Genomic DNA, 24,731 nt, shown 5'->3' with positions numbered 1-24,731 from the left:
TTTTGGAAAGCACAGCAGATTTTGTTTCTGCAATGTGTGGATGGTATTAGCCCAAATCTCATGCACTTTGCAGGTAATGTAAAACAAGCTCCATTTACCAGAACACCTATGTCTATGAACTCCATGCTATAGAGGGGTTAGCCCAGAATATAGTTCCTTTAATCCTTCCCCTCCAGTGCCCACACCCTGCTCTACCTGGAGCCATGACTTAGTGAGGTAGCACAGGCTGGCCCCCTGCCCAGATTTGCTGGCTGTGCCTGTGCATTGTGTCAGCCCCTCCCTAGGACCGCACTGTACATAGTATTATCAGACACAGCTCACAGTCAAAGCACCTGCTGTAGAGTCCGGAAACTGAGGAGAGTGTGCAAGCTGTGGGCAGGGCAGGGAAGCCCTGGAGAAGAAGAAGAGACCTTACCCCCGGGCTGCAGACAAGACGGGCGGGGTCTGCTCTCATATAAAAGCCCATCTCTCCTGAGAACAAGGACAGCATTGAGCAGAGGAGTGGGACGGGGCGCAGGGAGGGAGGCAGGACTGAAAAGTGGTGAGAAGTAGCACAGGGCACACACATGGCGGCTCCGGGGACGATGGCATGGCGCTACCTGCTGGCCTCTGGACTTCTGCTGGCCACCATGGTCAAGGCTTTTAACCTGGATACTGACAATGTCATCCTGAAGCAAGGAGAGCCCGGGAGTTTATTCGGCTTCTCATTGGCTATGCACAGGCAGCTGCAACCTGTGGACAAGACGCTGTAAGTGCAACCTGGTACCTGCTGGAGGTGGCAGGGACTGGACTGGGCAAACCTGCTGCTACCTGCTAGCATTGTGCATGCCCTGCCAGGGATGGAGGTCTCTTCTGGACCATGTTGGGGTCATGCTCTCTGGTTCTGGTGGGATTCTGTATTAGAAAGAAGAATGACTCCCAAAATTTAGCATTGGGGTGCTGCTGAGTGTGTTCTGTTATTTTCTGTTATCAGTCGCTTTCGGCTAGGGAGAGGCTGGCTGTAATTATTCAGGACGTGAGGTGGTTGCATACATGTCTGACCTCTGGCTACTATGGTAAATGTCTGATTGTGGGGGATCCCACAGATTAGACCACTTAAAGGGGGTTCCTGAACAGTAGTTTGCAAGAAGGACCATCACACCATTCACTTTTATTGGACAGACAGAGATAACGTGGAGAGAGCTTCTGTTCATGTGATTGCTGGGGGCCCAGTGACCACACTTGTATCATCTATCCCACAGGTGCTCATTGTGGAATAACCCCTTTAATATGGGATCCTGACCAAGAGCCACTTTCTGCTTTGGCACAAGATATAGTTGAGGTGACCTCTGTTCTTGTGATCTCTGTGGATCCCACTGATCATACTTGTGTAATATGTGACCATGAGGGTCTACTAGACCAAGAGCCACTTTGGGATTCCTAAGAGTCATGCCACTCCATGTTCGCTCAGGATACCCATATGCCCTATGAAGGTGCTGCCGTACGTTGTACTATGTGACGTTGCGGTCACACTCCAGAAGGGGCCTCCACTGTCTTCATATATGGATTGATATTTGGCTTTTGAGCAATGCTGGCAGCAAAATATTTCAGGTTACAGCGTGACTTGTAATAAGAGAAAACCCATATTCACTTAGCGCTTTTACTTACTTATGTGTTGGTGGCCTCATCCTGGAGTGCAGCGACATTACCGCCTGATACATCATGTGGCAGCACCCTAATAGGACATATGGATGCCCTGGGTGAACACCCCTTTAACTGCTCCCTTTGTACAGAGATCAGAATGAAGGATCAGTAAAATATAACATAGTAGAAGTAGATGTGTAGAATAAATTTCCAGCAGTTGTGATTGGAAAATCAGCAGTGCATGAGTTAAACATGGCTTGGATAATGAAATCTACATTATAAATCATGTAAGGGCAGATTAGATGGACCATGTGCTCTTTTTTTGGCTGTCAGCCCTCTGTTTCTATTATGTGATGTCTTTATGGTTTTCCTGGTTAGATGTTCTGTAAATTTGCACCTTGTATGAGCAGAGGTTCTAATATGGTTTACACATTGGCCTGCAGCAGAGCTGAGTACCTGAATTGTGTTCTGTGCCTATGGGAGGGACACAGATCACTGCTTTACAGCACTTTGCGCCCTGTGTCTTGAATGTATTGGTGTTTAGAAAGTGATCAGTCTATTGTCGCCTCCTCTTTGAACATCTGCTTAGGTCGGTGGACTTTGTAACCGCGGCGTAAATGATTAATCCGGTGAATAATATACGAGACATTGCCCTTTTTAACTTTCTCAGTTCCCTCTTCTTCATGGCGTAACAGGAAGACTGGAAAATGTGCTATAAGTAAAACGTACGGAGCAAAATGACTCCACAGTCTGCAATGAATAGGGCTGTCAGGGAGGACACTGGGTCACTAAAGAGGATTTCTGGGGCCTACAAGTCTCAGAATGTTGCCCTATAGCTAGAAAAGTCACAGGTAGCCTTAGCCTATTGCACCAATATCTCAGCAAAGATCACCCTAAAATACACGTCCTTGAGTCGTCTACTTCTTTTTGGTTATATCTATTTTTGCGAGGCTCCGAGGTGACTTTTACAGCGCCCATAGGAGTTCCCAACCGGCTTCTTCGACCAGTCTAGATATATAGTAATACAGTAGGGCACTGCAGTATAACCAGACAGATTTGCCATAAAGTTGGCTGGCTGAGAACTCTGTAGGAGATCTGATAGCCACATCTGTATATTGGTTGTCACCATAGTTTGCTAAGAGTTGCTATAACTATGATGATACAAATTTGATACTATGACGTCGTACTTGTTCAAAACTTTGGTGTATTTTGTTTAGAACTTGCAAGAAATAAGTATTTGTAATACGCTCGTTGTATGAATTACTTTGTTTCTTTCTGCTGGTTACTTTTACTTGTCAATCTTATATTCACATTTAGGAAGTCCTCCGCCACCAAAATTGCTACTAAGTCATTTATATGCTGATCTAGGTGGCTTTAGTAACATAGTGATCATACCTTTTTACAAGAAGATACTGTAAATTGCTGCCACAGTAATATGACAGCGACTTATTCCCCTCGCTCCATTGAAATAAAGTTTGGCTGAATGAGTGTTTGACCAGCATAGGTGTCATGTTTATGACCACCTTAAAGGGGTTTTCCATTTTCTACCCTACACACTATACAGTGAGCAGCATGGTATCAGTGATCTGTGGTAGTCCCGGGTGTTGGACCCCCGCAGATCTAATATTGATTACATTGATTGCAGAAAGTGGATAACCCCTTTAAGCCTCTGTGACGTCACGGGGGTAGTCATTGGATGTGATGTTATGTTACTATGGACACTACGTTGCTGAGGGCTAGTAAACTTACAGGCCTGATGGAGACTGACAGCAAAAATAAGGCCGCGTACTGTAGTATAACTAGAATAGCACCATTAATACATCAAGAATGACTGCAGAAAATGCAAACAAATTTCTACTAAATGTTTTACTAAAAAAAGCTCAAACCCTGAGATTCTTATGCTATATTTCTATACCTTGAACCTTGTTTTGCAAAAGTGTGATATGTACAGGTTACATGACATACAGTATAGGTACAAATTGTATGATATACATATGGCTGGATATGTGGATTCTCATCCTAAGCACAGTTATTGCACCCCATAACCCCTGCCCCCACTTTGCACTTGGAATTCTTTAGCGAGTCCTCTCTCTTCCCTGTCCACTAATGTTTGCATTGTTGAATGTGCTTGCTTTAGCTTTTCACACTCCAATGACTTCTCTATGTGTGCTGACTGTCAGCTCTCTAATAAAACATCACTGGAAGATTAGAATAGAAATCTAAGGGCGTTCCGGAAATTCACCTCTATTGTGGCTTTTTTGTGCATTGTACATGATTTATGTTCTTTATTGTTATTATTTGCAAAATGATTTATTTTCCAAAAGATGGTATCCTCAGTTTGTCGAATCTTTGGTTAAGGTATCATCATTGGAGATCCACCCCCCTCTATCAGCTGTACAAAGGGGCTTTGGTGTTTGCATTTATACTGTGGATCCCCCTATTCTACTCATAGGTGTAAGTCCTGGGGTTTGGATGGCCATGGACCACATGTTTGTAAAAACAGACTGAATATAAACTAAGACGATTGCGTTCTCATCCAAATGCTGCGCCAAACTTGTACCATGTATCACGCGTCTTCCTGAACTTCGTATATAGACAATACAAGTGTTATGTACAAGCAAAGGCTTCCGAATTTCATGGTGGTTTAGCATATAACATGGGGACACCATACAGACTACCTGCAGGTGATATCTGTAGCCATATTTATGGAGAACCCCGGTGCCCATTGCTGCACCACTGTTACCAGCAAGTATGCCAATAGTGACAAATGTTCCAATGTAGACAAAAGCAAGAATTGCTTTTTTGGCTTGCCTTCTAAGTGTGTATCAATGTCTACCTCGGCCTGATATCTCAAGGAGTAATTATTTGGAAATACTTCTCACTTCTCATCATTGTTTAGACTGTGTTCACACAGTTGGAGTGTCTGCAGGTCAGACGCCAGGATGATGGTGACCGGTTCGCTTTATGGTTGATCTCTCTACATTTGTGCCACACATACTATATGATATACATCCTTACATTGCATTCTGTCTGTGTTCTTGGACTAACCTATATAGTACGATGTATGGTGCATGTGCAGGGTATTGACTCTTAATGGCATGCTCAGTGCACTTTGCAGTGTCATTCCTACCTACGTGTACATAGGACTGTCTGTATGGCTAGCAGAGAATTCCAGGACAACAAAAGGTCAGCGCTGTGAATGACGGCCTAGTGTGGAGGCAGGCAGGCTTTTGTTATTCAACAGGCTTAAGATGGAGGAGAAAATGCAGACTATTGGACTGAAAAATTTTCTACTCCCCCCATGAAGACCCGGCACATAATAGACATGATTTTCTACGAAGAGTTTATGTCATTCCTTACTACTCGTGTTATATCATGAAGTGTCTTGTATAGTACTACGATTACAATATAATGGCTAACATCAAGTAATATCAAGTTATAACCTGAACAAAATGCACTGAAAATCAGAAGCTAATAGGACAAATAACTGGCCCAGATACAATATACCGAATGGGTAAATGGATGATTGGACTCGGAGTCCGAGGGTTATTGAGAAAGGCTCAGTTTTATGTGATAAGATTTTTTTAATAAAGTTTCCAGTTATGGAATCTTTGCCATGTTTTGAGGGGAGGGGGATAGGGTCGCCATTGCAATGGCCGCATAATGGGGGAAGGAGATCTGACAATGAGGGCACTTTTCACTATGAAGCTTGTAGGTCAAATTTTTCCTTCTGACTATACTGTTTTCCTATTAGTTCATTCATTCATTCATTCATTCATTCAATGTCTCAATCTCATCTATGAACTAATTTGTGACATCTGATCGTTGGCAATATCAGTTCACAATTGAGGGGACGTGTGTACTTGATGGTAGAGACCGGTACAAGGCTGAGGCGCCATGCTGCTATTTCTGTTGAAGATTTTGCTGCGTTTTTTTTTTTTACCCCAAGCCAAGAATTGCAAGAATAGGACTCCAGACATTGGCAAAGTGTGCAACAAAAAAAGCATCTTTTCTGCAACGTGGGGCCTCAGCCTAAGACACGAGTTGACCTGTGTAGGACAATCCAAAATGTAGAAGAAAGAAAAATAATCTTATCCAACAGAGACGCAAAGCAGTGCAGATATTAGGGGTCAGAAAACTGGGCACCTCCTCAATATGAGGACCCAACAAGAAACCTGAGAGCAGATCAGAAAACATTCCACTCCATTATGGATGGCATTCCTGGCAATGGAGAGGACAGTATGGCTAGTGAATCACAGATGCACAGCACTCTCTGCCCCCTCTGCATAATGGGGAGCAGGGGAAGGATTATTTTGCTTGTTGCCCAAGACCCCTTTCTCTATAAAACATTCTTGATGCCAGATTATCATTCATTCCGCTGTATGTTGGCTTTCATTGAGTTGCTGTCAGATGACTAGCAATGGATATACATTGACAATATGTTAAAAAACCCAGTTATTTTAGCAAGTATTGATCCGGCCCTGTAGAAGTAACATAATTGAGTGTGATGGATCCTCCCGAAGGCAGTGACAGGATCCACACCCTGCCCTATATTAACCTGCCATAAATTTTTGTGAATTTCAATCTCACATTCCATCTTACACAGCTGAATGACTTGCATTGCCTGTAAAGCAATGAGTACCAGGGAAATACTCCTGCATTCCCAAGGCTTTAGTTATGGACTAGTTACCCCATCTTTATGGTGCCTGATTTATGCCATATTGATCCCATACACCCGATGGCTCAGTCTATTGTGTCATTGTATACTGCAGTATTAGGTGTAGTGGGAAGGCGAAGGCTTTGGCACATCATTGAAGAATCTACAAGGTTGCATCCTTTATAAAGTTATATTAGTTTAGCCAAGACATGTTTGAAATGTAGAAGATAAGACCATGTGATATATACAGTGCATTTATTTCCCGGATAGTGTATTTGCCAATTACGGTATTTTCTTTTTGATAAAAGTAGGCCCAGATGATAGTGGAGGGTGAAGAGATGTATCAAAGGCTCATCAGTACATCATCAATTTTTACCCCTTGCTACGCTCTAGTACCTTTCTAAATGTCCCCTGTAAAGTTTGCTGAGCATATCCTCTGCTTGGATGTGTCCGATGTTTACATTGGTAACCCATATGGATTCTCCTTGTATGATGGAAATGACACTTTCTGCATCACCTACAGTCTCCTCCGAATCTCGCACTTGCACTATACTACAGTGAACTGGTGCATGCCCGCATAGGCAGAGGGCTCACTTATTTTCAGTATATGGACAGGTCTCTATCTATGTTCCAGTAACAGAACTTTGGCTTTACCATATTCTTCTTAGGTTCAGATGATGTCTGGTTGTCCAAGCTGATGTTCCCTTCTTGGGGGCAACAAATGGCGACCAACTTTCACCTAGTATTTATGAAAAAACGAAAACTTGGTAATCTTCAGTAGTTGATACCTTTTTAATGGCTAACTCATAATGATGACAAATGGCTAACGTTTCGAAGCGCAAGGCTCCTTTGTCAAAGCAAATTTAAAAACATTTTTGAAGGATGCATATATATATATATATATACATATATATATACACAGAGTGTGTATATATATATATATATGCATCCTTCAAAAATGTTTTTAAATTTGCTTTGACAAAGGAGCCTTGCGCTTCGAAACGTTAGCCATTTGTCATCATTATGAGTTAGCCATTAAAAAGGTATCAACTACTGAAGATTACCAAGTTTTCGTGTTTTTTTATATTTCCAACCCACTGGCTAACACGGTACAACAACGAACATTTCCCTAGTATTTATGGTCAGATTAAGACTCCATGCACACAAATGTGTTTTGCCAGTTTGCCTGCCGTGTTTTTAACATCCAACACACTGACCCATTATTTCCTTAGGCCCCATAAACACATCCATGTATTATCACCAGTCATTGTAGGAGTGCAAGCACCCAGGGGGAAAATTCAGGGCAAATCCCATTCCTGTCCACATTGCAGCTCAGGCTCATGAATAAAATGTATCAGTCCATGGAAGCCACAGATATCATCCATATGCTGGCCATGCCGTTTTCTCATGGACCCGTACAAGCACATATTTATGTGAATGTAGCCTTTGTAATGTATTTGCCTATGATACATATACAAGGAAGTTTTCTATTTTGTCGGTGTCAAAACCGACTGTAGTTGGAACCTTCATTACACTGTTATCTCGTACTGCGCCATGACCTCATTTTGATCAGAACGTTGTTATGGGAACAGGTAATTTTTCTAACAAATCCCTGGCACATTGATGCAGATAAGGGCTCTGTTATCAGCGGGGTCTGGTGAAATAAATACAAAGACACCAGGAATATCGTCTGGCCAGGAGATACATGAAGTGCGTCTAATCTTGTCTGCACATGCCTGACAAACATTCCAGTGAAGGTGGTGGAGAAAGTAAGTTACACACACCCTCAAATAAGGACAGGCGGCCGATAGAGGAACATTGGCCAAAACTGATGACTTGATGATGATGATATGGGTGCGGCCAACCATCTAATGTGTATGGGGGTGTTCTGACTCTCCCTAGCTGATGTCCAAGGAGAAAACTGTCGGGTGTGCATGTGTGCCAGAAGCTTGTTCTTTACATATTGAGGACGCATGCACATTTAGATGAGCTGAGCATGCATGTGTATGGGAGAGAAAGGTGGAATAACTTGTCAGAGAATGTGGGGACCTTTTGGTCCTGTCAATGATGGGGCTCTCAGGAATCAGATTTTAATATAACTCATACCAGTGCCCACCCTACGTCCCTCTAGCTAATAATGTAAGATGCCCCTTGCCGATACCTTTCACAATCAGATTCGGGACTGCAATTTTAGAGCATATTCTCCAAGCTGAGCAATATTGGAACCAGTTGACGTCATGCCATAGAGGACATTGTACCAGAATATGGGATTGAGCAAAGTTTCAGGTTCTATAGGAAAATGTAAAACATGATTTGTATAGTGGGGATTAGTGTATGTTAGACTGTGTACGTTGTCCACTTGTCAGAAGTAGCACTTGGACCAATAAGTCACAAAGCTCCCGGCAGTAAGGACTCTTGCTGGATCACTTACCAGAAATCCTCTTGCCCATCGGCTATGTCTTGTGATGTCTTGTGATCTCGGCCAGATGTTACAACCACATTGTTGAAACTTCTTTCCATAAACTTGAAGTGTGAGATCATCAAACATACATTATTGTGCTGGTGGCGGTGAGGCAGCTCAGGTTCTGGCCAACTATCCTCAGGTTAGATGTTGCTTGGGGTCTGACATCGAGGATTCCCATTACTTGAAGAGGTTAAAGAGGCCACAACATTTGGGTGAGCGCTGCAGCCCTTTCACTGAAAACCAAGAACACAGTTGTGCATATCATAGGCCCAGTGTATGGTATTGTAGCTCAGCTCCATTTACTTTAATAGGACTGAGCAGCTGCTGCAATGCCATATGACTGATGAATGTGATGGCATCTGAAGTCCCCTGCCGATCACATATTAGGATAGGACTCCTGACACCACCACCACCAGTCGCCTATTTGACGTATATGATATTGCAGCTTGTTCCCATTAAAGTCATGGCCCCTGATAAGCAGGGTGCCAATCTGGTATTGACAGATAGCCATCAATTTTCTCTCCTTCCTTGCTGTCTTTGTCGATATAGAGTCTATGCATTGTGGATTAGTGAAATCCATAGGGAAATGATTCTGGAGACATAACTATTAATTCTTTCCCAGTCACGGCTTTTAGAGGTCTGTGCTGTAACAATCCTGAAGATTTACTCCGCTGATTTACTTCTTACAGTATAAGCTGCAAATATAGTCCGGTATCGGAAATCCTATATAATTCTTATGGAAAGCTATGAATAATAAAATTCCAGTAACTGCGGCTAGTAAAGTGTCAATGACGTCCTCAGTCCAAAGTGTTCAATTATTTAATACATGGTATGGATTGTCCCTCCGGGTTGATGACATCCGCCATTGTGATCCCCTATTAAAGCATCAATGATCTGAATGTCATCCAGTGCAGGTTATAGACTGAGACGTCCACAGAGACATAAAGGTTGGCGAATTTACAGTCAGAGCACTGGCACGTGTTCATGTAAAATGATAGATAGTAGTGAAATGAACAATAGTTGTTTCAGTTATTCCATTATTTTGGCCACATCTTCATGCCTGGTAAGGTTATCAATTTAATAAAAGAGCAATTCTAAGAATGTTCTAATTACATTAATTGTAACATTCCAGTAATTCTCTCTTCCTCAAACATGGCCACATTGTAGCCCAGTCATTTGATCGGACTCTCTATTTGTTCCACAATTGGAGAAGTGAGACAAAGGGTTACTCTCCTGACAAGGGGAATGGTAGTAGTCAGTTGTTTAAGTTATTCATCCATTTCCAGGAGGAGTAACAGAGGGCTGGGCTGGGATAACACAGAGACTAATGCTCCAGAATAGATGGTGCAACAATTTACTAAAACAGACCAAGAGCAAATTTTTTATAGTTGATCTATTAAGTTCTTGTGTGGAGACGTTGGCAGGGTCAGGACAGCAGCAGAACTGGTGTGGAAAGTTTGACAGAATCCCACTCCTCAACAATCAAACATAGGAGAAAATTATGGCAGCGTTCCTTATTGGTCAGCCATGTGAATGGGGCAATAACTGTCAGCTGAATGAAGTTACTTATAATCTATGTATACATTAACACCTATACGTAGATAACACAGGATCACAAAGGTCATGGTCATAGCTCTCCCCCTCCGCTTCCCTGCACAATGACCTTTGCACAGGTCACAGACGTTCCCTGAACTGAGTCATATCCAGACAACATAAAATAAGAATACACTATATAATAAATTTACATCACCTTCTTTACAAAGAAACAGGTAACACATTCCCTTCATCTAGCTACAAGTGGAAAAATGGTTGTTCATTCGGTGGTAGGGTGAATCATGCAGCAGAGTTCCAGGGAGGGGTGAGTATGTTTTTTTATGTTTTGTTATGTTACACCTGCAGCTCCATAGTTTTTCCAATTACTGGAAACCCCTTTAGTCTGAGGTCCCACGTTGCAGAAACGCAACTTTTTTTTGTTGCAGTTTTTTCAGCGTTTTTTTTCAGCCAAAGCCAGGAGTAGATTGAGCAGAAAGTAAAAATACAGGTATTTCCTGTATATTCCCAATTCCTTTTGTTGTATTCTTGACTTTGGCTCAAAAAAACCCACAAAAAATCTGCAACAAAAAAGGCAACGTGGGGCCTCAGCCTTAATAAGGGTAGTGTGAACCTACTCCAAGTGGTCAGAGGCATAATTGGTTGACATAGGAAGAAAACCGCAGCACACCTCAGTTATCTTAGGCCGGGTTCACATCTCCATTCCCCTCTCTGCATTTTTCATGTGGAAACTGAACTAAAACCACACAGACGCCATTATAGTCTATAGGGTCCGCGGGTTTCCTAAGGCAACTGCTCTTTTATGTGGATGACATTTACATTCAAGGGGTCCCTAAGCGGACTTCCCGAACAGAAACCCATGCTAAGATCTGTTAGCCCTCCCAGCCCTGTACTTTCATGATACTAATGGCTCCTAATCTACTATGTCTTAATAATTGTGCTAATAGGGTCGGCTGCCTGGAATGACTGTACGACATCTGGGTGTATGCTTGCGGCCTGCTGTATGCTCTTCCTTTTGTGAACAGAAAAACCACAGGCAACATGTGTGAGCTGGAAAATACTGCAAATCCGTTTATGTAGAAGGAAACTTGTGTGTTTTATCTATACAGACAAGGCCTGGAATGTTTTCACAAGAGATAGATCTCAGCATTATCTCCTATGTCAGGCTTCTTCTTTTATATCGGTGGCTTTGTCTTTTTTTAGCATCCCTCTGACAATTCTCTTTTTCCATCGTTCTAGTTGTTTTTAGTACAATGTCACCATTTATGGAATCCTATGTAAAAAATGCAAACAACTTGTGTCTCTGCATAACTTCTTAGCTATTGTTTTAGCGTGGCTATAAATATTAGTTTAATGTACTCTGTGCTGTACATCCGTTCCAGAAACCTCATTTTATGTCTTTTGTGTTGAATTTTGCATTTCGGTTTTTACAACTATGGTACATACAAAAAACTGTACATGGAGCAAACACAGAACGATGGGGGCGCTCTTGTCAAGGCGTCCACTGCTAGGCTCACCACTATTTCCATGTAACTATTGTGATTTAACACAGTTTTCAGTATTTTTTGATGGTAAATGGTCCTTTATTATTCTCTAGTGGTCTTCCTCTCCATCTTTGGAATTTCCATTTTCAGTGGAGGTACATACAGTCCTATGAAAAAGTTTGGGCACCCCTATTAATCTTAATCATTTTTAGTTCTAAATATTTTGGTGTTTGCAACAGCCATTTCAGTTTGATATATCTAATAACTGATGGACACAGTAATATTTCAGGATTGAAATGAGGTTTATTGTACTAACAGAAAATGCGCAATATGCATTAAACCAAAATTTGACCGGTGCAAAAATATGGGCACCTCAACAGAAAAGTGACATTAATATTTAGTACATCCTCCTTTTGCAAAGATAACAGCCTCTAGTCGCTTCCTGTAGCTTTTAATCAGTTCCTGGATCCTGGATGAAGGTATTCTGGACCATTTCTTTCTACAAAACAATTCAAGTTCAGTTAAGTTTGATGGTCACCGAACATGGACAGCCCGCTCTCAAATGATCTGAAAACAAAGATTGTTCAACATAGTTGTTCAGGGGAAGGATACAAAACGTTGTCTCAGAGATTTAACCTGTCAGTTTCCACTGTGAGGAACATAGTAAGGAAATGGAAGACCACAGGGACAGTTCTTGTTAAGCCCAGAAGTGGCAGGCCAAGAAAAATATCAGAAAGGCAGAGAAGAAGAATGGTGAGAACAGTCAAGGACAATCCGCAGACCACCTCCAAAGAGCTGCAGCATCATCTTGCTGCAGATGGTGTCACTGTGCATCGGTCAACTATACAGCGCACTTTGCACAAATAGAAGCTGTATGGGAGAGTGATGAGAAAGAAGCCGTTTCTGCACGTACGCCACAAATAGAGTTGCCTGAGGTATGAAAAAGCACATTTGGACAAGGCAGCTTCATTTTGGAAACAAAAATTGAGTTGTTTGGTTATAAAAAAAGGCGTTATGCATGGCGTCCAAAAAGAAACAGCATTCCAAGAAAAACACATGCTACCCACTGTAAAATTTGGTGGAGGTTCCATCATGCTTTGGGGCTGTGTGGCCAATGCCGGCATCGGGAATCTTGTTAAAGTTGAGGGTCGCATGGATTCCACTCAGTATCAGCAGATTCTTGAGAATAATGTTCAAGAATCAGTGACGAAGTTGAAGTTACGCCGGGGATGGATATTTCAGCAAGACAATGATCCAAAACACCGCTCCAAATCCTCAGGCATTCATGCAGAGGAACAATTACAATGTTCTGGAATGGCCATCCCAGTCCCCAGACCTGAATATCATTGAACATCTGTGGGATGATTTGAAGCGGGCTGTCCATGCTCGGCGACCATCTAACTTAACTGAACTTGAATTGTTTGTCCAAAATACCTTTATCCAGGATCCAGGAACTGATTAAAAGCTACAGGAAGCGACTAGAGGCTGTTATCTTTGCAAAAGGAGGATCTACTAAATATTAATGTCACTTTTCTGTTGAGGTGCCCATACTTTTGCACCGGTCAAATTTTGGTTTAATGCATATTGCGCATTTTCTGTTAGTACAATAAACCTCATTTCAATCCTGAAATATTACTGTGTCCATCAGTTATTAGATATATCAAACTGAAATGGCTGTTGCAAATACCAAAATATTTAGAACTAAAAATGATTAAGATTAATAGGGGTGCCCAAACTTTTTCATAGGACTGTATAGCCCACACTCACTTCTGAAATGTCCTGCCATTCAGGTCCTTGCTAGTACGTTAGTGGTGATATCACATGTTCCTAGTGGTCATGTATACATGTACGGCAGATGAACACGTGAACACTGGATGAGAAGTCATTGCTGCAGCAGTGGCAGGTATGGCGAGGACCAGAGTGAGGGTGCTGGGCATTTAATAGATGGGTATATGCCACTGTGTGTAGTACTGTGGCATCACTATGTGCATTATCCCTGTACTATGACATCACTGTGTGCACTATTTGTATGATAAAATCACTTTGGGACTGTTGCATCATGGCTTGTATGCCAGAAAACTGACGTAAACACCATCAAAAAAGCTGACTTTTTTTTGCAAATAAAAAATTTTGTGCAAAAATTGCAGCTTTTTACCCACATGCTATTTTCCCAGGCAGGTCAGTTTGTGGTCGTATACAGTTACATTGGGGTGGAGCTTTCCTTCAGTCTCAATCTTCACTTGACTGGTGGTGGTGGCTTTTCAACCAGCGGTGGCTTTAAGAAGAACAAATGAAGGCTGTGTACTCGGAAGATGTAATAGGGGTGTTATATAACAAGCCATCTGTTTTCTGCTTCTGGTGCAGAACAGGAAAGAAAAGCCATAATATTCATGCTCATACTACGTTAAGCAACAAAATATATCTACAAGAGATACACTAATATTGTAGGTGATGCTTGATGCCAAGTATGAATGCTACCCCTTCTGTGGGAATCCATTACGGTATCATCAATATGGCAACTGGAAACGTATATGAGATGTCTATGCACAGAAGTGGTAGAGCGCAGCTACTTTTCATCAGGTTCCTCTCGCTCTTGTTTGCTGTGGTGAGCGAGTAACATTGGGGTTTCTGAAGTTCTTGCTGGAAGGACAGAGAGGAAGTGGAAAGAAGTCAAATGATTCTTCGTGGATGGTGAAAGTTCTCTCAAAGGTTAGAAGTGACTTTTTCTAGATGTCCAGGACCCGTGTTGGTAGAGGTGACCCTTGTACTATTGTACTTTTTGTGGTTGTCAGCACAATGACCCCTCTTAGGGTATATGGATGTCGTAAAAGAGATCCCCATCCCCCTACTATAGACCACCCTCTTTTTGCCAATATGAAGAACCAGCTGACTACCTGAACAACTTACTGCAACAATATACTACAATGGTCCACGTCTTTGAGAAGACTACCCACTTATTCTCTTCCAACATCTTGAGCAAACCAGACATCTTGTGCGAGAGGAACACACCTGTAGAAGACCATTTTCAATGCGATTTGGGTTGGTTCCCCCATGAAGGCTCCAGCAGTATTTCCATCAGTACTATCTTGTCATCAAAATGACAGGAACCATGATTGAACCCTGACGGGTCCCATTATAAGTCAAAGGGGTCTGTCGGAAAGTGTTGGTCCTGAAGTCTCCCCCCCCAAAAAAAAGGGACAACCTTTTGGATTCTTGGCAGATCTGGCAAATCTCCTAGGACTGAAAGAAATCTCCCTCATTTGCTCGGCTTTGTCATCTTTTATGTGATACAAGGACGACATGCGCTTGTCATGGCACTAATATGACGCCATATTGTGTGCTCACATAAAAGCATGTAAGCATGTGGCTTTGCTGTTTCGGTAAATTGGCACCCTATAGATACTGGTCAGAAATACTTATCAGGAGGGGGCCCATATTGATAGTGTTTTCACTATGATCTCATTTGTCAGGCGCTCAGTCCTCCCCCAGACATGGGGAAGCGAATTGAAGTTTTCTTCCAAATTCTTTTCTACTCTTGGCAAGTCTGAACTTTCCATCACTTATCTGTTACTTTCCCTGGGTTTGTAAATCACTCGTAGCAGCGAATGAGGAGTCAATACCTTGTTTTCATGTAACCGAACACCTCTAATGCCAAGACGCCAACTGTGGACTGTGCTCTTTGTAGAGTCTGTGCTCCTCAAATATGAGGCTTAATGAAATCTTATCTTCTCGCTCCACTGGTGACAGAAAATACTGCATTGTGTCGTCTTGTTTTTCAGTTTTTTTTTCTCCTACATTACCAGTTTTGCAGTTTTTATGCTCAATAGAAGGCAAACAGATTGTAGACATAAACCAACAAGTCAGTTATTGAATCCCATTATGGCCTGTTATATACTATGCCTTATAGAAAGAGATTGCACTCAAAAATGTATTTGTCTAAAGAACCCCCAACAAACAGCTCCCTATATCATAGCTTCCTGATGCTACTAGTAGACATCTACTAATAAGTTGTGATTTGACATAGCTACATAGTAGATGAGGTTGGATGAAGACATCAGTCCATCAAGTCCAACCTATAACCCTACAATCCTCTACAGTGTTGATCTAGGGGAAGGCTCATGCCAATTGCCCCATATCAGGGGAGAAAATTCCTTCCCGACTGAGAAATGAGATACTGGGGCGAAATTTATCATTTAATCTTTACCAGTTTTTTGCGCCACATTCCCCATTTTGCGTCTCATTTGCCACTTTCTGCATATGTAGTTGGAGCGTGGCAGAGAGCATGGTGGATTGGTTCAGGACCAATTCATCAACCCATCTACACCAATTTTCTGCACCTTATTTGCCACTTTATGTGAATGTGGGAGAGTAGGGTGGGCTGGATCAGGGTCATTTCGTCCCGATCTATTGGGGCCAATTCATCAACCCATCGACACCAGTATTCTGGCATAGATGGTTGTTAATGTGGAAATTCTTTTGTGCACATTTCCTGTTCTGCACCTCACTCACCAGTTTTTGCAAATGTGTATGTGTGAGGGGTTTGACAGGCTGGGTCAATACTTGGCCCAAACTATTGGGGCCTATTTATGAACCAATCTGCATTGGTTTTCTGTTGAAGATGGGTGTTAATGTGGCACTTCTTTAGTATACGGTCATATTTTGCACCACATGTATTTGCCTGGTGTAGAGCGGTCCAGGGAGGCCTCGGACATATATATTTGTTAAAACTCATACTCAGCTCAGAAAGCTGACATTAGTTCTATAGAAGATGTATGCCCGTTTCTGATTTTCATTCTGGTGCACAGGCCTCACGTGTGTCACTAGTCACTTGTGAATTCATGGCCGCCTCTTCTGTGTATACATCTAATGGAAAGCAAGTACTTAGCTCAGTCACTGATCACACTCTTTACATCTGAATATAATGTCGCCACTTTAAAGAACCGAAACTGTAGTATGCATTACGGAGATGTGGACAAGTGCCAAGTTTTAGTAAAAATTGTGGAACAATCGTATATTTCCACGCTCCATTTCACCTCTCCTACATCCGCGCCAGAGTCTTTGTTCTTCATGTGTTTATTAATTCCTCGCAGTTAATTGCATTTGCACGGACAGAAGCATTTATGTGTGAAGGGCAGAATACTACAGCCCATTGCTGGTATTATTTCTTCATGAGAACCTCAGCAGAACGACGTGAGCGTTACAGCAGATGTCCAGTTACCGAACATGTAAGGCAAAAATGGATGTGTGGCGGCCTTTCATTTTTACATTACACTGGAGCAGATTTATGAAAGCAACCAATCACAGCATAGCTTTCATTTTTCACAAGTACTATAAAAAATGAAAGCAGAGCTGTGATTGGTTGCTATGGGCAACTAAAACAGGTCTTCTTCAAGGCAGTTCTCATAAATCTGCCCCGTTGATATCAATACGTCTATTCACATGTCCGATTTTTTTTTTTTTTTTTTTTTTCCTTTGACAGACTGAAAAAATAAAATATGTCCTGGTTTTGTCCATTTTCATAGATCCCTCAATAGGTTCAAGTCTAAGGGATCTGTAAAAACGTATCTCAAATGGCTTTTAGTGTATGTGGATGTTGTATCTATCGCAGACAGTAGGTGATCCTGCACATTTTGGGGTTCGAGGCTTCCTGCAGTTGATCAACCTTTTTTACAAAAAAATTCTTAAACTTTTCTATGTCTTTGGATCCATGAAAAATGGACAGTGCGTAGTCTGTAATGACTTCAGATCAGCTATATTGTGTAGACGAGAGTGTAATATGTAGTTGAGGCTAGGTTCATACTAATGTTTGTCTCGCCATCGTTCAGCTCTGCATGGGGACCCGAAAGATGGAGAGCCCGTCCGCTAAAAAAAATCTGTTACCCGCAGACCCTATAGACAGTAATGCATAGACAATAGGAATTTTGTCTCTGCCAATTTTAGTCCCTAGAGTTTGTCACTCAGTCCTTCTTTATACCTGTTTTGGTGCAGTGACATTTTGCAGCTTTTGTTGTGAATCAGATTGCAAATTGCAACACAAAAGTGACGATAGGTTTGGGGCATTGTTGGTATACACATGCCTTACCCTGGAGGATTGCGCTGACAGTTTGTTATTCAGCGCTACCTCTTCTATACAATATTTTATGACAATATTCAAGAATACGGGGCCACACGGTGGCTCAGTGGTTAGCACTGCAGCCTTGCAGCGCTGGGCCCTGGTGTTCAAATCCCGCCAAGGGCAAAAAAACCATCTGCAAGGAGTTTGTATGTTCTCCCCGTGTTTGCATGGATTTCCATCCCATATTCCAAAAAAGACATACTGATAGGGAAAAATGTACATTGTGAGCTCTATGTGGGGCTCACAATCTACATTTAAAAAAAAATAAAAAAATATTCAAGAATACAAGAAACAGATATGAATACGATAATATGGATCAGATATAGACACAGATACAGAAATCAGCAGACGTCTATAGTAACATACAGATATAGTCATGCATTGGTACATTAGCCAAGCAAGTCCTGACAAATTTCACAAATGAAAACCTTCAGGAATGTGTCATATTTCTAGAATGAGCCATGCAACAAAAATTTTCAGACCCGAGTCCGTCTGATCAGAGTTTGCTTGTAGCTTTATATATTACCTCTAACATTATTGACAAACCTATCACCTAAGCTTTATCACTAGTGAGCACAGACGCAAGCCAGGACTGACCAGTCCTGCAGGTGCAACATTACTTTATGGCATGTCACAGCGCCGCCGCAACCCCCGTAAAAAAAATTGATTTTTTTTTTTTTGGTATTATTGGACCCAAACAAAAGGGGTCATCCAGTTTCAGACGATTATTGTATAATTAGAAGTTGTACAATTTTCCAATATACTTTTTGTATCAATTCTTCCTTGCAGAGGTTAAAAATCAGTCCATGGCTTATCGTTATACAGGTCTCCAATATATTTATTTATTTCTCTTACTTATATAGCGCCATTATATTCTGCTGACATTGTGGTTACTGTCCCATATACGTCTCACAATCTGCATTCCCTATCAGTAAGTCTTTGGAGTGTGAGACTCATTCATAGCAAACTCATTAATTTTTTCTGGATCCATTGGGAGGTGGTAGGACCAAGACACAAAATATGGAACAGGTCCATTTTGAATGTGGGTCCATCTCTGTCATTGATAGCATCACTGGATAACATGGACTACAAATGGATTCCATGTCATTGTAGCATCCGTTGGGTTCACTGCAGTCTGATCCCTGCTGATTGGACATTGTCTATCTTGAGACAACTCCTTTATATATGTATACATTTTTAATAGACGTCAAAATTGCTGGAATATGTAATCAACTTCTAAGTAATGTGATCAGTTTCTAGAAAAACTCCAAATCAATGTGATATCAAGAGCTGATCTTTGAGGCCCTAATAAAGCATTCCAGGGTGAAGGTGCAGCAGGGGAGAAGTCTTGGAGGTCATGAGACATTGCAATAATGGTTACTGGCTGTCAGGGAGTATAGATAAAATAGTATACCAATTTACAACAAGTTACAGTACTGGGGGTTGAGGGATTGATGTTGAATGGTGCAGGGGAAATATTATTAGTGCTTGGTGTAAAACAAAATACATTTTTTTTGCCATAGGTGTCGTAATACTTTTCCTCCAATATGCATTGGGCAATTGTAATGTCATTTCACTTTTGCTGAATGTGCTGTGACCTTTTCCAAAATGGAAAATTGGTGCATGAACATGAGTTGATATGGAGGTGGCCATGACAGTTTGGCTGCTGTACTTGTACTTTGTAGACTTGATTCTCATGATGTACGCTGCATTTTGTTTGTGGCTCCTAGGTTTTCACATGTAGACTATACATGCAAATACTATTAAGAGTTCATGTGAATAAAGTCACATATTCTAGTAGCCTAAGAATGATGTAAGCCATTGGAATCTTATCTCTAAGTAGGATTTTCTTTTCTATTATTTGACAGATTGCTGGTTGGTGCACCGAGAACAAAAGCCTTTCCTGCACAGAAAGCCAACGTATCAGGTGGATTGTTTGCCTGCGATATTACATCTACCACTCCGTGCACAAGGGTTGTGTTTGACAATGCAGGTAAATTTCCATTCAGTTACAACATAAAAGCTGATGTACTGTAATATAATTGTAGCAAATCTTAAAGGTAATATTATATTTGTAAATGGACCAGAGACTATAGAGAAATACTGTACAAGTGCTGGGAACTCTTGGCAATATTGGGTACTGGTGGATTCTGTCCATTTGCTACTTCATTGCATACGCCATTGGAAATTGGCACCTATATAGGGCATGGATGGTGAAGCAAACACCAAGCCCTTCTAATGGCGGTGACAAAACCCGGGGTTTTATTTTGATCTTTGCTTTTGGGAACTCTCTCCTCTTTTATTTATGCCTGGTCCTAGATAGAGTATATGATAGCCTATATGAGTATATGATAGCCCTATGATTTACAGTGTCATCTCACCACAAATTGCCATAAATAATAGATATTTCACCAGAAATCTCATGAGTGCTTTTAGAATTCAGTTTGCTAATAGATGCCAAAGCGTATATTATCACATGCTGATTATAAGCTGTTTCTTCTGTAATTTGTATAAACTTTTTGCAAAAATATAACGGTTACACAAAAAAGGCAAGCATACAGCACTCATATAATGCCACAAACACCCTGGAATAATCCTCTAATACTTCCCTCTACAGTGGACCTGACATATGAGAGTAAAGAAAACCAATGGATGGGTGTAAGTGTTCAGAGTCAAGGACCAGGAGGCAAAATTGTGGTAAGTATTATGAAAAATATTCCTTTTTACTCAAAGCTTTATATTAGAAGCTGCTGCAATATAGAAATATATATATATATATATATATATATATATATATATATATATATATATCAATGTGGTTTAGTGATGTCACTTGAGCTGAGTAAGTTCCTAAACAGTGATATACCCAACAAAACAGATGCTTTTCTCTGTATGAGTAAGTAAAAGGTTAAAAAACGGAGGAAATTGCGAAACACTGATAAGCAAATTGGCGCAATATTATGTACATTGCTGGTTTTTCTGTGTGTGTGCACAAGATCTAACAATAGACTTATGTTGAAAGGGCATTAGAGAAGTGGTGGTGGTGAAATCTTGACTGCTTAAATATTGGACCTGTTGTAATACGTCCTGTCTTATTCTATAGACTTGTGCTCACCGATACGAAAGAAGGAGATTTGTGAATACGCCCCAAGAATCTCGTGATATTACTGGAAGATGTTACGTGCTGAGCCAAGACCTGACTATCTCAGATGAAATGGATGGAGGAGACTGGAATTTTTGCGATGGACGACTCAGGGGTCATGAGAAATTTGGATCTTGTCAGCAAGGTGTTGCTGCAACATTTACAAAGGACTACCATTATGTTGTGTTTGGTGCACCTGGGACATACAACTGGAAAGGTATGCAGGCCGGTCCAATGGCTACTTTCTTTCCTGCAAGCTTGTGCAGGATAAGAACCCTTAGGACAAGTCTTTATTGCACTGCCTGCTCAGATGAGGTCTGACATGGTGTAGTCTTTGAGAAGTAGAACTACTGTTATAGCTACGATTTATGTATACCTGTAGATGATAGTTATCTAGACTGGTTATATCCTTCGAAACACTATCTTGGATGGATAGGTTGCCCAAAGTATGATTGAGGTATATTTAATATGTAAGAATATAGTCAACTATCTTTGTAGGCTTTATGTATGTATCTCACATGTACACACTATATATAGTATAAGTAGATATTTCTAGATAATATCAATGTTTTCTGTATTTTGATAGCACATGCAACATAAGATGTGATACAAATATGGTCTGATTAGGCTAAGTTCACACGAGGGGCGGTATGGCGGATTTTGGGGTCAAAACCAGCCTGCCACGACTGTCGCGGTCGGCTCAAATGAATGGGCCGACTCCGGAGTTGCTGCTGCCAGGCGGACACCGTGGCTCAGTGAGCCGCGGCATCCGCCTGAAGAACCGCTCACGGAAAAAAGTAGCCTGGCGGTCTACATAGACCACCATTGTGAGGGGGCGGATTATGACGTGGATTACGCGCCATAGTCCGCCCCCTCTGTGCCTGTGTGAACGGGCCCAAAGTGTTTAATAAAGTTTAGATGACTTGAGTTGACCATAGACAGGTAGATGTTAAGGACTCTGGGAAGATGACTGTCAATCCTTGGACCTGCTAGAGTCTACAGCAGAAAAGGGCACTTTTTCTGTACAGTACCTCTTCTGACACCAAATGAATGGGACTGGGTCAAGGGTGGCCCTGTGCAGAGATCAATTCTGACTTGGCATCTTCATGCTAATAAATAGAGGGGCTTTCCTGCAGAACCCAGCTTATTTAGTAGAATATATTGAAGTATACTTTTAGCATATCCTAGGAATAGATATTTCGTGGGTATGTAGGTAGACATAGGCCAACTGCAATGTCTAGTGTTCATTATCTCCATCCTACATTCTCATCAGTTTAGAACTCTATTATGAAGGGTCTTTCTAGGGTTAAAAGATCAGATTGTGGGGGATAGTTCCTGGCAATGACAATGTTAGCTGACTGAAGGGCCCAGTACATGCCGTGTTGCCTTCCTCCTTTATCAGGCATAGTTGTCCCATACATTTGGTAGAGTTTGTGCCTTGTATTACACTGTGTGGCTCAGTCCAGTTCAAGTCAGTAGGGGTTATCTGATGTACAACCCCCAAATCTGATCTAGCGGATCTGATATAGATCCCTTCTTGAATAGATATTAAGGGCCTATGCTAAGGATCATTACTCGGTATTATAGCCTCATACCATCTCTTTGTTTATATATTATATATTCTCCTTGTTCTGTTATACTTTTTGCTATGATTTTTGCCTTTTTTAATTTGCCATTTCACTCATTCATTTATTCATTCATTCAGGTTTTGTTCGAGCAGAACACAAAAATAGTTCATTTGATAACTTGTTCATTTTTGAAGATGGTCCTTATGAAACTGGTGGTGAAACTAAACGCGACCCAAACTTAGTACCTGTTCCAGCTAACAGTTACTTAGGTAACCATTCATTCACTTCTTGCTGTATTTTGGGCACATACATGGGCACCCATCAGTGATCGGTGCCATCATATGATCCAACCTGTAAACTAGAAATTATTTAGGACCTTCGTCTGTCTTAAAGAACCGATGGGTTGTATGATGAAATTTGTTGTATGTCATGTTATGTATTGAATATTTTTTATATGTTCCTTTTATGTCTTCTTGCTCCTATAAATACACAGGTCTCCTTTTTATGACAACAGTGTCCAATACTGATCCAGATCAGTTTCTGTATAAGTCTGAGCCCCCAAGGTCAAGGGGTCATAAATCCTATAAATTCATCGATGTGGCAACTAATAGCTACTTAGGTTTGTGGTTCATTGTGGAATGTGCTATGTTTTGGTGAAATCGCCCATCATTCATTGCGTGGGTAGCATGAGGTCATGGCACTTAGATCTACATGTAGTAAATGCCAATACCATGATGAATTCACCAACACGTGCATGAAGCTGTAGAATGCTATTAAGGCCTCATTCACACCTACATTTGCAAATGCAACTTCTATATGGTCTATAATTTAATATAATGATATAATATAGAATTTAATTCTGACCCCTATTATGCATTGTATTGCAATGTGTATCATTGCTGTTTCTGGATAGCCATTGCCTCTGTCCAATCCTATATTACAAATATTTCCAATGACTGGGGGCCCAGTAAAATTCCACCTACTTTGTTTCTACATTTCCACAATTTCTCTCAAAGTTTTGCTCATTGCAGTATGATATGACTTTGGTTTTCACTGATCAAAACCTGTTCATATATTATAAAATGTTACTTATGGCCCTTTCACATGTCAGTATTTCGGTCAGTATTTTGCATCAGTGTTTGAAAGTCCAAACCCAGAAGTGAGCATATCCAGAGAAAAGGTATTATGGAAAGATTTGCACCTCTTCTTTATTTTGGACTTTCACTTACATACACTGATGCAAAGTGCACTACTCATATCCATCATTACACCTCATATGGTGGTAATATGTAGAACGTTGTAATATGTAGAACGTTGGGTAACTGTGAGGTGGTATCCTCTTCACGCCTCGCTGCATGTCATATCTTTACATCTTACTCATTACATACAATTTACAATACCACTATTGTATAATCTTATTTAGTATTCATTCAGACTTTCTTGGCTTATTTTCTCAGGGTTCTCTTTGGATACTAGCAGAGGAATCACCTCACAAGACGAGATGACATTTGTATCGGGTGCACCCAGGGCCAATCACAGTGGAGCCGTGGTCCTTCTGAAGAAGTTTCCACCCAACGAGAGAATGTTGTCTCCTGAATTTATCTTTGAAGGGGAGGGTCTGGCTTCTTCCTTTGGTTATGATGTAGCAGTAGCGGATCTCAACCGTGACACGTAAGATCACAGTAAATAGGATTCTGGAAACAGTGATATTGCCTGTTGTTGCTTTGTTCTTGGCTACTATGAGCTGAATAGATCGTATGTGTATCTTCTATCTTGTCTAACCTCAGACATCTGATGAAAATTCTCTTCTTCAGGCCTATGTACATGAATGAGTGTGCCCTATGAGCAGGGCTCCATTCTGGTCCGATAATTATAGAGTAGGTCCTATCCTGCTCTGTGATATTGGAACGGGCCGGACTCCTCCCCCCAATAATGAATCAAAGATGTCTCAGAATCTTCTGAGTGCGATGTGGATGCCTTCCATTAGAAAATCGGCACCCACTCGTCCTGCACACTCCATCATGTGCATGAGGCCTTAGCTGTTCAGAGGACCACTCAAAGGGGGTTTTCCTGATTGGAAAAAGTAGTGTAAGGGCGGGTTCACACCTGCGCCCGGTCTCCGCTTTG

General features: G+C 41.3%; 1 protein-coding gene across 2 annotated transcripts in view; it reads left to right on the top strand.

The window, feature by feature from the left end:
• Window positions 1-352: 352 nt before the first annotated feature.
• ITGA6 (integrin subunit alpha 6) overlaps window positions 353-24,731 on the top strand; it is a 46,225-nt gene continuing 21,846 nt past the window's right edge. For both annotated transcript variants that reach the window (XM_075284112.1, XM_075284113.1), the window contains exons 1-6: window positions 353-748; window positions 19,763-19,887; window positions 20,512-20,591; window positions 20,998-21,253; window positions 22,742-22,873; window positions 24,062-24,275. In XM_075284112.1, coding sequence (XP_075140213.1) covers window positions 567-748; window positions 19,763-19,887; window positions 20,512-20,591; window positions 20,998-21,253; window positions 22,742-22,873; window positions 24,062-24,275 — 989 coding nt within the window. In that variant the 5' untranslated portion in view covers window positions 353-566. The remainder of the gene's footprint in view (window positions 749-19,762; window positions 19,888-20,511; window positions 20,592-20,997; window positions 21,254-22,741; window positions 22,874-24,061; window positions 24,276-24,731) is intronic.

The sequence above is a fragment of the Leptodactylus fuscus genome, chromosome 8, assembly GCF_031893055.1.
Source record: "Leptodactylus fuscus isolate aLepFus1 chromosome 8, aLepFus1.hap2, whole genome shotgun sequence".
In the NCBI taxonomy this organism is placed as follows: domain Eukaryota; kingdom Metazoa; phylum Chordata; class Amphibia; order Anura; family Leptodactylidae; genus Leptodactylus; species Leptodactylus fuscus.
The sequence above is the reverse complement of the archived record's forward strand: the minus strand, read 5'-3'. Positions and strand labels throughout refer to the sequence as shown.